The following is a 12,218-nucleotide window of genomic DNA, read 5'->3' on the forward strand; positions in this document are numbered from 1 at the left end:
AATTAATACACGTCCCTCTTTCTTTCTCTCCTTTTCTCCCTGCCTCCTGTCTGGTCACCTGGAGATGAGCAGGTTTTTCTATCATGTGTTCCCAGCTCTGCTGTTCTTTTTCATCCCAGGCTCAAAAACAATGGAGCCAAGTGACCACGGACTGGAATCTTTGAAACCATCAGCCAAAATAAATCTTTCATTGGGAAAACTGTAAAGGAAAGCTAGCACACAAATTATTTCCTTGGTTCTATAAATTATGATTGTGTTTTAAAACCAAGTTTTAAAATAAATCTAGTTTGTCAGAGCACAATTATATTTATCCTAGCAGGAATTTTTTTTAAAGATTCTTTTATTTACAGAAATAATCTTTGTGTTTTTGCTTTCCAGACGTGTGAGATGTTTAAGGCAGTCACAATTAGAGAAATTCCTCCAGTACTTTCCTTCCTGTGTCCTGAGTAACAGAAAGTCACGGGTATTAACATTTCCTCTTTACCCAGTTCCTGTTCCTTTATCACATTCCATCTCCACACTCCCTTCCTGCTTTGTAAGGGAATATGAAGCAGCACACCGGAGGTAAGTCTGTTCTCCATGTCTCACAGTGACATTCAGTAGTGTTTTTGTTTAATTCTTTCTTGTGATTTTAGCAGCTTCTCCCTCATTCTCACTTCAATACTTACTACACGTTATAGGTTGGTGTCAATGTGCTTATCAGCTACAGGCACACTTTCAAGCCACTTTAACCCATACTTTTGTCACTGGAGGCCTGAAAATTCAACTCCATTCTCACTTTCCTTCGTATAACGCTGTTCAAATGTGGAAATTTCCCTCACCCCACCCATTCAGGGTAGCTGTTACTTTCTCCTACCAACCACTTGTTAATGGTCTGCCATCCTTTAGTTTTCTTTCATTAAGTTACCATTTATTAAATTGGTTAGGTTGTTTATATATGGGCATACGCTGATTACTGTCTGAGTGCTTAAGCAGGTATTGCTTTAGGCGTTTTACACTTAATACACTTATTCTGTGAGGTTAGTATACTTACACAGAAGGAAGCAGATGTAAATGCAAGGTAACTGGAGGCCGTGGAATCAGTCTGCTTAGCTTCACTGTTACCTTTACAAAATGGGTTCTCACATCACGTATGATGTACATTTCACTACTTGTAACCTCATCCTTAAATACTTCTGCCCCTTAAATACCTCACCCCCTCATCCCACAGGCCGCCCACGTTCCTCTCATTTTCCTCGAGTGCACCTCTCCCAAGCCTTCACCACTTGTGTCTTTTCTCTGACACACTAGTGTCCTCCTCCTTCTGGAGAATTTCCCGTTAGCGTTAACTACCACCAGCCTGTCACTGGGCGGCCAGGGCGCGTGCGCACCGCTCCGCTTCGTTGAGCCACGGGGCCCGACTCCCGACAGCCCCCGCGCGCAGTGCAGGCTGGGGGAACATGGCCGCTTCCGGTCTCGGAGTCCGCCTGGCGCGGGGCTGACGGCGGCTGCGGCCCCGTGCGCTCCTCCCTCTGCATCTCGCGCCGGCGGCCGCGGAGGGCGCAGCGGCCTCCGGTTCTCGCGCCATGGAGAAGAGCTCCAGCTGCGAGAGTCTCGGCGCGCAGCTCCCGGCTGCAAGGCTGCCCAGCGAGGACTCACTGTCCAGGTGAGGCCGGGGCGTGCGGGGACCGAGGCCGTGCGGTGCGGGGACCGAGGCTGGGAGCAAGTGTGGCTGGAGACGCCGGGGCGTGGGGAGGAGAGGCTGCGGCTGCTCCTGCGGGAGGGAGGCCCGGGCGTGCGGAGGAGAGACCTGGGCCTGGAAGAGGCTGGACCCCGAAGAGGGCAGAAGCCGCGGGCATCCCGTGGGTACGGAGAGCCCAGAAGTGAAAATACAGTTTCTTTATGGCCACCGCCCCTCTATAATTCCTGCTCATTTTCCGGCCGTGGATTTTGCTCCAGTTGTGTTTCAGGACGCAGCGATTTTTACTTTATCAGGAGTTCAGTTGTCAAGGGCGTGACATTTTCGTTCTTGTACTCTAATCACAGAGTTTGGGGACCAGTCCATTACCAGACAAGAAGCCTTAGAGGACACTCTGAGACAAGCATGCTTAGATTTGAAATGGAGAGGGGAGGCAGCCTTACACCGTCAGCTTCTCAGCTTAAACAATAGTGACATTACCAACACAATATACATTATATGTGGTGTCTGTTGGGAGCAGTCTTCAATTAACTGTAGATAACAGCTTCATTATAGAACTTGTCAGTTTACATTTCAAGCTTAATGTAGGCGGACAGCCACAGGTGATTCGAATGTACAGGCAAGGTAGACTTATTTCCACTTACTGTGTTTAGTGTTTATCTAAATTATTTCAAGTTTTGTTTGTCTACAAAGTACTACAAGCAAGTATTGGTGTTTGATTATGATAGCTCAGCTTTTTTCTGCCCGGTCACTCCAGAGTTGGTTGTTTGTTTGTTTACAGATGGCTCAAGTAAGAAATTATCTTATTTGCTTTCATACATTCTACAAAATCACCTTTAATATTTCTTAATGTATCACACAATTTCTTTCACCCAGGAGATTGATAAATGTATTATTATTTAAAAGTATCTGTGTGTGTGTGTGTGTGTGTGTGTGTGTATTTGCATGAGTTCATGTGTACCACAAGCATGAAGGAGTCCAGGAGGTGAGATTCCCTGAAACTGGAGGACAGGTAGGTGTGACCCTCCTGTGGGTGCTGGGAACTGAACCCTGGTCCTCTGCCAAAGTAGCAAGTGCTCTCAACTGCTGAGCCATCTCTTCAGCTCTCTTGAGTCTAGCTGTGAGAATTAGTTCTGCTTGTTGGAGAGTGGAGATTATCTCAGCGTAGCAAAAACTTGAAGCTTATAACTGAAGTTGATAAAGCCCTAATGGTCTCAAATGCTTCTATTATGAGATGAATTTAGTTGAAATACTGTGTTTAAATAGTTAATTTCTGGAAATAACATAAATATGAAAGTAAACATATAACTCACTTCAGGGTCCTTTTTTTAAGGTTATACATACTCTGTTAGAGTTGGATGAAAGGCTTTGGTAAGTGTAATTCCTACTAAAAGTGTGTTTTGATGGATTGCATGAGTCATTTTAGAGATGTTGGTTCAACTCTGCCTTCTGTGTCAATATAGATCTGATTTTTTGGCTTCAAAAGACCATTTACTTTTTTCTGTATACAATGTTCAGAAATTTCTAATCAACTGTAGTGTGCACCGATGGCTGAATCTTGCTTGGCATTGCCCTGTTTAGGCAGTTCCTGGGTACTCTGTGCACATGTGGCTCCCCTTTCCCAGGTAATATCCTGGTTATCCAGCTGTCTCTAGAATTGTGTTTTGTTGGTCTTTCTCTGATTCCTTGTTTAAATTGGACTCAGGAATAGAAATATAAATAAGTACCTACTGTAGGACAGTTGTGAGGGCTCGGCTAGACCTGCTCTTCAGTGTCGGGGCAATTTTACTGCCTAGGTCTAGTTTCCATCATCCAGGCTCCCATTAAGCTTCCAGCAGCCCGAAGCTCATCCTCAGCTTCCTTGGATGTGAACCTGCCTGGCACCTGTGTGGTCTTTAGCGATAGCATTTTGTCTCCTTTCCTGTTTTGGGCATAGCCCTGTCTTTATTGAGCTCAGTAGGTAGGCCCTCATTCTTATATTTTGATTACTTTGACTCCTATTTTCTAATTTTCCCTGTCAGTCATTTTAATGTGTCTTTTTTTTTTTTGTCATATATCCTCAAACTATAGCTATTCTGGGTATTTTATTTGTCTTTGGTTATTTTGATATTTATAAGTTGTTTTCTAGATGATAAATTTATTAGATTGCCTGGTCCATGTCCCATATTTATGCCTAACTTTCACTAACAAAGCAAGAGGATATACATATACTGAAGGCCATTCACAACTGCTTTTTTATGCCTCAGTCTCCTGAGTGCCATAATTATAGGTGGACAACATCTCTCCTACCCCTCAACTTAATTGCACTTTTAAATTGTATGTTTTTCTTAAAGTTATCATCATTTGAAAATAATGAATCCTGGGTTATTGTTTCTTTGAGTTTTAATCATGGTCTTTAGAAGTAAGGAGTTCCCAGATGCCTGAAGCATATTTTGTTGCAAAATCTCTTCTGTAGTTTTAGCTTCAAAGTCACTTTAAAGTGATATGTTGGTTGGAAATATGTTTCTGTGTTTCTCCAGTAGTGATAGTTATATAATACCACATTCTTAGGTATTCCCGTTGTGACTCGTGGTATGTTTCTGAGGCAGCTGGCCAGGACTAGCGTCAGGCCAGCTAGATTCAGGATGAGGTGACTGTCTGGCTGAATGTCTCTCTTGACATTGTTCTTATTGGCATAGAGTCTTGCACTGATTGTATTGGTAATCTAAAAATTATTTTGAATTTCACTATTTCTAGACCCTAAAAGAACTTTAACATTCTCTTTATTTAAGACCCAATATTATTATGAACTCACCACTCACCAGGACTTTTATCAAGACTTTTTTGTTTTTGTTTTTGAAACAGGGTTTTTCTGTGTACCCCTGGCTGTCCCGAAACTTGCTGCGTAGATCAGGCTGGCCTAGAGTCAAAAGATCTACCTGCCTCTGCCTCCCAAGAGCTGGAATTAAAAGTGGTGGCTGGAATTAAGCCACCACCAGCAGCCTTACTATCATGATTGTGTTCAAGTATGAGAGTTAATGCTAAGGTTAAAGCTGAGTTTGGACTTAGTGTACTTTTTCTTTCTTAAATCTCAGCTTTAAAGGAAATTTTCTGAGTATTATTTGCAGCTATGGGTAACATATTCAAAAGTATAGACTCTAAGACTTTTCCTAATAAGATATATCACAGTAAGATATACTTATAAAAAGCATAATAATGGAAAATTATATAAGAGCGTAAATACACCAAACGAAAGTAACCTGAATTGTACCCAAGGGAAGGAAATGACCAGGCAGGGCACTGATGTCCAGAAGGCAGGAAGTTTATTTTGGGACGCTGCCAAATTAATGCTATTGTATTAAAAACAACCAGGGCCTAAGATTGCATGTGATTTAGGGTTTTAAATAGTGGAAATTCTCCAGATTCTAGTGTGGAATGTTTTCCATTTTTAAGGGAAAATGGTTTTGAATATGTAAAGTATTTGATATCGTTATGCCTTGTAATTAGGTGAAATAAATGGCCAAATGCTAATTAAGGACCTGGAATGATTTTATAAGACTGATTCCACAGGAAGCAGGTTAAAAATGGAGCTCTAAAAAGTGATGATGTTGGGGCTGGAGAGATGGCTCAGTGGTTAAGAACACTGACTGTTCTTCCAGAGGTCCTGAGTTCAGTTCCCAGCAACCACATGGTGGCTCACAATCATCTGTGATGGGATCAGATGTCCTCTTCCGGTGTGTCTGAAGACAATTTCAGTGTACTCATATACATAAAATAAATAAATAAAGTGGTGATGTCAGAAGGTTCCTGATACTCAGAGTATAAGAGATTGTGGAAGATGCCCTCCTAATGGAGACAATCATAATTTCAATCCCCCTACCCACACAGCTAACTGGGCTTAATTTCTCCCACTGTGATGGGGCACCACTGAAAGAGCAAGCTGTCCTTGGTGAGTGCTAAGGATCCAGGGTGGGAACCACTTTCTTTCACAGACTATTGCCACTATGAATAATCTTGAGCTCTTTGAGTACTTTTTAGTCTAGATTAAGTTATGACAGATACTGGGCTTTAAATATAAAAAAATGAACTTTAAAAGTATGCTCTAGAATTATCACACCACCCATCTAAAAACTGGTTTGTGCCCCCCTACTCCCCCCCCCCGTGTACATGTGTCTGTGTGTGTGTAGGTGTGTGTGTCTGTGTGTGTGTGTGTAGGTGCATAGCTGTGTTTGTGCCTTTATGTACTGGATTGTTGCCTAGGTCCCAGGTGTTTTATTTTTATTGATATTTTAGTTAGGTTTTGCAATTCTCGTGGTGGAATCCAGGGCTTCCCGAGTGCTAGGCAAGTAGTGATCCTACTTTGAGTTCCACCTAAAGTTGGAATTAGACTTAGAGTACAACGGAAAATCTGGACTGATGGTGACTAGAAACAACAGTTGTTGTTGTTTTTGTTTTCTTTTCTCATATAAAAGCCCACGGAGGCAGTGCATATGGGATGTAGTGAGTGTGTCTGAGTACCAGGAATACAAATCTTCATGTGTTTGGATTCCCAAGTTACCGAATGGGCCAATTGCAGTTAGAGCTTGACACTGAAATTTCAGGTAGAGGGACAGTTCCTGTCTTTAAAAAACATGCTTTGGCGATGATAGTTTGTAAAGTTACTGTGCAGTTGCCTCCTACATGGAATTATGGCCATGGCTAGCTGTAAGGCAGTCTAGGCTATTAAGCTCTGTGGGCTCCAAGACTTCGTGCTAAGGCAAAGCTTTTGACTTAAAGAATAGGAGAAAAAGAGAGACAGATAGTATAGGATACAGGCAGTAGATTCTTCCTGACACAAATTAACCATTTAAAAGCAAGAAGCATGCTCCTGTGTTGCTCATGTAAGCCAGAGATGCCTCTGCTTGCCTTGCAGTAGAGGTAGTAACAATAGAAAATGAGCACTGGCGTATTGTAGCAAACCAAGAAACGTGCTGGCAAGTTTCAACTCCAAGTTAAACTCTGTGCTTTGTGTATTATTTTGGCTTTTTTTTTTTTTTTTATAGTCATAACCTCAGAGTCTAAAATGAAAGTGGTACTTAGTACTTGTTGGACCAGGAAGAGTTGGGCAAGCAGGGATCAAAGAATAGGCAGCTATGCTGCACTTTACTTCAGAGAGCTCAAGGGGTCCTAGGGCAAGGTAGTGGGAGTGGTGGTCTTGCCAGCTTCTGCTTCCTCCTCTCCAGTTCCAAACCATCTGTCCATATATTTTTATCTCTAGATGAGAAATAAACCTGGCCATCTTAAGCTGTGTTAGTTTATCAGTACTTCTGCCAATGTTGTTTGTCTTTCATTCTGCCCTAAAACACTAAAAATCCAGAGAAAACAATGTTGTATGAATCCTTGTATTACCTAACTTAACTATTTCTTAAACTTGGGGGAAAACATCTTCTGTATGGTATGTGTGTACATATGTTGTGGATGTGTGTGGATGTGTATGTAGACACAGGTATGTTCTAATGTGTATGTGTGTGTAAGTCAGGACAGCCTTGGATGTTGGTCTCTCGTTTGCTGCTGCATGTGCCAGATTTGGCTAAACCCTGAGCTTTCCTAGACTCTCCCCTGTCATCACCCATCTAGCTCTAGGAAGACAGGAATTACAGATGGCCCTGACTTTGTGTGAGTTCTGGGGATATGAAATCTCCTGCCCACACTTGAAGCAGATGCTTAACCCACGGAACCATCTTCCCATTCCTAACTTAAATATTTTAAGAGTATGACTTCAAACATAAGGAGTTGAATATTTGAGAATGAGTAGGTAAGTATTCTGTGGGTTGATAGGGCACTGCTCATCAGGCTGTAGGACCCCACAGGTACTAATAACAAATCTGTCCATCTCCCTCTCTGTAGGGTTCCTTTTTCTGATGACAGAAAATGAATGCTTGCTCAAGCAGTTATGTGTCTCCCTTCGAGTTTGTGCTTCTGTAAAAAGGATAGAAATTGACCTATGACAGGCCAGTTACTGTGACCCATAATTTCCTTGAACTAAGCAAAGTAAAAAAAAAAAATTAATCACTCTCCTTTTCCTAATATTAAAAAGCACTATTCCATTATAGCAAAGGGAGCAGCAAAAATAGAAACACCCAGGGTAAGTTTTGCTTGCCATGTGATAGTTGTTAAAGCAGTTAGTGGGATAATAAATACAGTATAAGGTAAATGATAGTCCTGAATGTTTGTTGTGGGCTTACTGTGTGCTGAGTGTGACACTAAGTATGTGTTTTTCTCACATAAGCCTGTATAAGCTAGACAATATTAAATTTTCCATTTTTATGGATAAGATTGAAGATTAGACTGGGCTGACATTGGAGTCCAAGTTTCTTTGACTTCAGGGTCTGTGTGACACAGAAATGATTGAGGTACCTGGGGTCCAGGCAGCTTTGCAGTTAGAGAGCAGTTCCTGCACAGATTGATGCTGCCTCCAGAGGGGTGTTCTTGACATGTGCCCTGTGGAGAAGTATAAAGGCATATTAGTGAGTAGAGAATTTTCTTTAGCTCTGAGCAATTTGTTTTTCATACAGAAAGAAAGATGACTGGTAATGTATAGTTTTCATTTACAAGAACAGTTTTGTTTTGAAGATCACATGAATCATGTAAGTGAAGATTTTCCCTTCCTTCTCTGACCCTCAGACTTTGCACAGTCATTTAGAATTCTTAATTCCAGGGCTCATTCGTTCAGTATCTGAACCCCCTAAGTTCCTTTGTGTTTGTTTACAGTTAATGTGTTAAGAACCATTGACATTTGAAGATCATCAGAAGTGAAGATAAAACATCTCAAAAATTATAATGTAAGTGAATGGGAAACTGCAAAAAAAAAAAAAATGGATAGAAATTAACATTGCCAGTAATATCCTTGGAATCAGATATTATCCCAAATAAAATTTGTGCACGAGTAACCAGTGACTTCAAACTTTAATCTTAATTCCAAGTTCCAGTCAAGAACATCCTGTGATTTCTTCTACCTGGGGAAAGCAGTCATTACGTTTTAGTCACCCAGTAATTTTCCGTTTGACTTTGAGACATGGGGGTGCTTCTGTGTTCTTCCTCCCTTTTCTCCCTTAGGACTTTGAAGTTTGATATGAGAACAGGATGAATAGCGAACAAATTTTATTTGTGTGGAGACCGTTTTCTGGTAGTAGATCAGTATGTGGCTTATGTTGCACCATTTTGTATCTCTTAGTCATAAAGAGGACAGAGATGCAAGCCTTCTTCTTGCCTTTTCTACCTGCTTCTTCCGCCTCTCTGTTTCCTTCCAAGTTGCCAAGTATTCACTATGTCTTGTACTCTATGCACTGGAACCAGCAGTTTAATTAATTCATTCATAATTAGTTTTTCCTGAGACAGTGACTAGTGTAGTCCGCCCTGGCCTTATACACTGTAGCTGAGTGTGATCATGAACTTCTGATCCTCTGTTCTACCTCCCTCATGCCAGGATTACAGAAGTGCATCACTGCACTTGATTTATGATTCTGCAGATCAAACTCAGGGCTTTTTAAAATGCTAGGCAAATCTCTGTCAATCAGGTCCTGAACTCTTTGAGAGATTGGTGCTGTCTGTGGCTGCTATATTACTGTTAGGCACATCAGGATCACTCAGTGCTTTTCAGACTCTTTGAAGACCTGCATGTCTAGTCACAGGTGCTGCTAAGTGAACACTTCGTTTGTAGTCTCCAGCTTATTCTGAATCATCAGGAACAGGGCCAAGAATTTGTACTGAGAAGTTTGAAATCCATCATTGGTTCAGATGCTCTTTAGAGTCTTCGTCCAACTCCAAGATTTTGTGGATAAGGGAAGAGACTGGGAAGTTCAGTTGTTTCTCTATAAATACAGTTGAATTTGGGAGGCTGGGAAAGGTTAGTGTTTTTGTACTAAGTATCATCCCTGAGTTGGAGATTTCACAGGTCATGCTGCAATTTTTGTTTGCTAGAAAACCTCACTGTGCTTCATGTTTATAAGCCCCTCCTCTGTCCCACATGTTAATGTCATAACCAGTCCACCATTGTACCTGGAAAAACCTAAAAGCCACAGAAGTATCATTTACCTGAAGGTGGTATGCTGTTTCCCACTCTTTAGCCTGAAGTATGGCTGATACTGATTTTGAAATGATTGGATTAGGTATATCACTTTTTTTTTTTTTTTTTTTTTTTTTTTAATTTAGGACATCCCTGTTCTTGTGTGGATTGAGTTTTCTATGATTCTGAAGTTGTGCTTTTAGTGTCTGAGTGGGAGGTGCTGGCTAGCTGTGTCAGGAGCGGCTCTGTCCAGCTCTGTGAAGCATAGTGTTAGGAGTGATTGCGTTTACTATGTATGGAACCTGATGCTTCACACAACAAACCATAGGCCTTGCCATTGAAATTAACTTGTATTTGTAATACATTAGTATTTATTAAAAAATCTTAAGTAATGTTTTGAACCATATGTTTTGAATTAATCATATTACTGCACATATTTTATGTTGTGTCTCATAGTTTCTGAATTATATCTTGTATTAGTAAATAAAGTTATCCCACTTTTCAAAAACTTATCTTCTGATATTGGAATTATTAGAAAGTGGGTTATAAACTGTTACAACTCAATTTCTGAGTGTTTTGAAGTATGTCTTAGTTAAAGGATGCTTTTCTCATGTTATTCGCTTTATGATGTGGGAGACCAAACTAGGGCTCACAATGCACAAAGTGCTGCTTGTAAATAGTCATTCATCTGTGCACAATTATTATCCTTGGCTTTACGGATACCAGTTCCATTGTCATTGGTTTTGTAACCACAGGGTCAAAGTTGCAAATAGACTGTCTCCAAAACGAGACTTAGTCTGAGAATGTAGCTCAGTTGTAGAGCCTGTGTTTGGTATTCAACTTTCAGCATTAAAACAGGGAAAAGAAAGAAAAAGAGAACTTTATTATGTGGTGTTAATTCCCCACCAAAGGAATTGCTTAAGAAGTTTCATACATGCTGGAAGATAGGTCAGAATAACACTATATTTGTATGATGATATGAAATGTTTTAAAACTAGAATCACATTACATCACAGGTGTAATGTAATTGTTACCTACAAAGTTGCCTTATTATTTAACTGTATATGCTTACCATTAATTTTAGCTTAAAATCAGAATGAAGAATATAAATTCTGATCACCTGACGTTATTTCTCCTGCTCAGATTTTATTCCGTTGTTAAGCATATGTTTCTGTTACAGAAGTAGCCTAAATGTCTTTTTCATTGTGTCAGAGTCTGTGATGGTTAGTACCATGTACTTGAGGATATAGAATCACCTGGGATATGGGCCTCTCGATATGCCTGTGGGGAATTATCTTGATTATATTATTCCATGTGGGAAGAAATCTATCTTAATAGTGGTTGGGATCATTCTCTGGGCAAGGGAATACTGGCTACACAGAACAGAGGAAGTGAGCTGAGCACTAGTGCATTCGTCTCTGCTTCTCGACTGCGGATGTGAGTAACCAGCTGTCTTAGGCTCCTGCTGCTGTGACTTTCCCTGAGGATGTGAGTAGCCAACTGTCACATACTCCTGCTTCTGTGACTTTCCCTCCATGATGGACTTCACCCTTGAGTTGTAAGTTGAAATAAACTACTTCTTCCTTAAGTTGCTCTGACCAAGTATTTTATCACAGCAACAGGAAAAGAAACTAGAGCAGAGTCTTAGTGATCAATCCAGATTATCACCTTTAGGATGTGAAATACTCAAGGATACTGTATTGGAAGACTTCCTTCAGCAAATATTCATGGAAGGAAATGATTAGCAAAGAAGCAGCTGAGTATCTCTCCTTCCAGGTGAGGCTGTACACTGTGGCTAGGTGGCCACTGGGCAGAACCTGCCTATCTCTCCTGCAGACCTGTATCGTCCTTCAGAGGACACAAGTTACAGGATAGGACAGCTTAGTTCTGCAGAGGCAGAATAGGCTAATCCTTAATAATTCCTGTTTTACAAGGTCTGTCAGATGATCCTGGTCCAATAGGCAGAAAACTGATACTCCAACTTCCTGACATACAGGGGCTCTATAGACAGACAGCTGTCTCTACAATTTGTCTCAGTTCTGGAAACTGTATTAGGCTTCCTATATTTTCAGATAACATTGGTCGTTCTTGGATTTCTGACAGGGTTGAAAGACTAGTTATAGTTTCATAGCCAACCCAGGTTATTTAGCATTGAGAGAATATATTTGAGAAGATAGTTTTCAGATAGTATACAAACTAACCAGGACGCAACATAGGATTTATAAGCTTTTTAAAGTTAGGGTAGATAACAGAGTGTTCTATTTAATTGACAAAAATGATGGACTGGGTGTTAGGTGTATTTTGTACTTTATAAATTACAGAATGGTAATAGTTATACTCAGTTTATATTTGAGAGAAAAGAGTTTTTTTGTTTTGTTTTGTTTTGTTTTTTGTTATTGGACAGAAAAAGTGAGATGTGGTAGAACCTTCCCCTCATGAATAAAGATTTCAAGGGACCAATCAGTGGGCAGTGGATAAAGAAGGTGGGCTGGGAGTTTTAGAGAGGAGAGAGATAGG

At 40.7% G+C, this 12,218-nt stretch overlaps 1 protein-coding gene across 2 annotated transcripts in view; it reads left to right on the plus strand.

Annotated features, from left to right (window-relative positions):
* Positions 1 to 1,424: 1,424 nt before the first annotated feature.
* The window catches only part of Mtmr2 (myotubularin related protein 2), a 60,583-nt gene continuing 49,789 nt past the window's right edge, over positions 1,425 to 12,218 (plus strand). The window contains exons 1-2 of one of the 2 annotated variants that reach the window (XM_021206011.2): positions 1,560 to 1,645; positions 8,408 to 8,478. Coding sequence is in view for 1 of the 2 variants with exons in the window: in XM_021206010.2 (XP_021061669.1) it covers positions 1,566 to 1,645 (80 nt within the window). In the remaining variant the exon portion in view is untranslated. Of the gene's footprint in view, positions 1,646 to 8,407; positions 8,479 to 12,218 lie in introns of both variants that reach the window. The other variant, XM_021206010.2, reaches the window with a different exon arrangement.

Source organism: Mus pahari, chromosome 10 (assembly GCF_900095145.1).
Source record: "Mus pahari chromosome 10, PAHARI_EIJ_v1.1, whole genome shotgun sequence".
In the NCBI taxonomy this organism is placed as follows: Eukaryota; Metazoa; Chordata; class Mammalia; order Rodentia; family Muridae; genus Mus; species Mus pahari.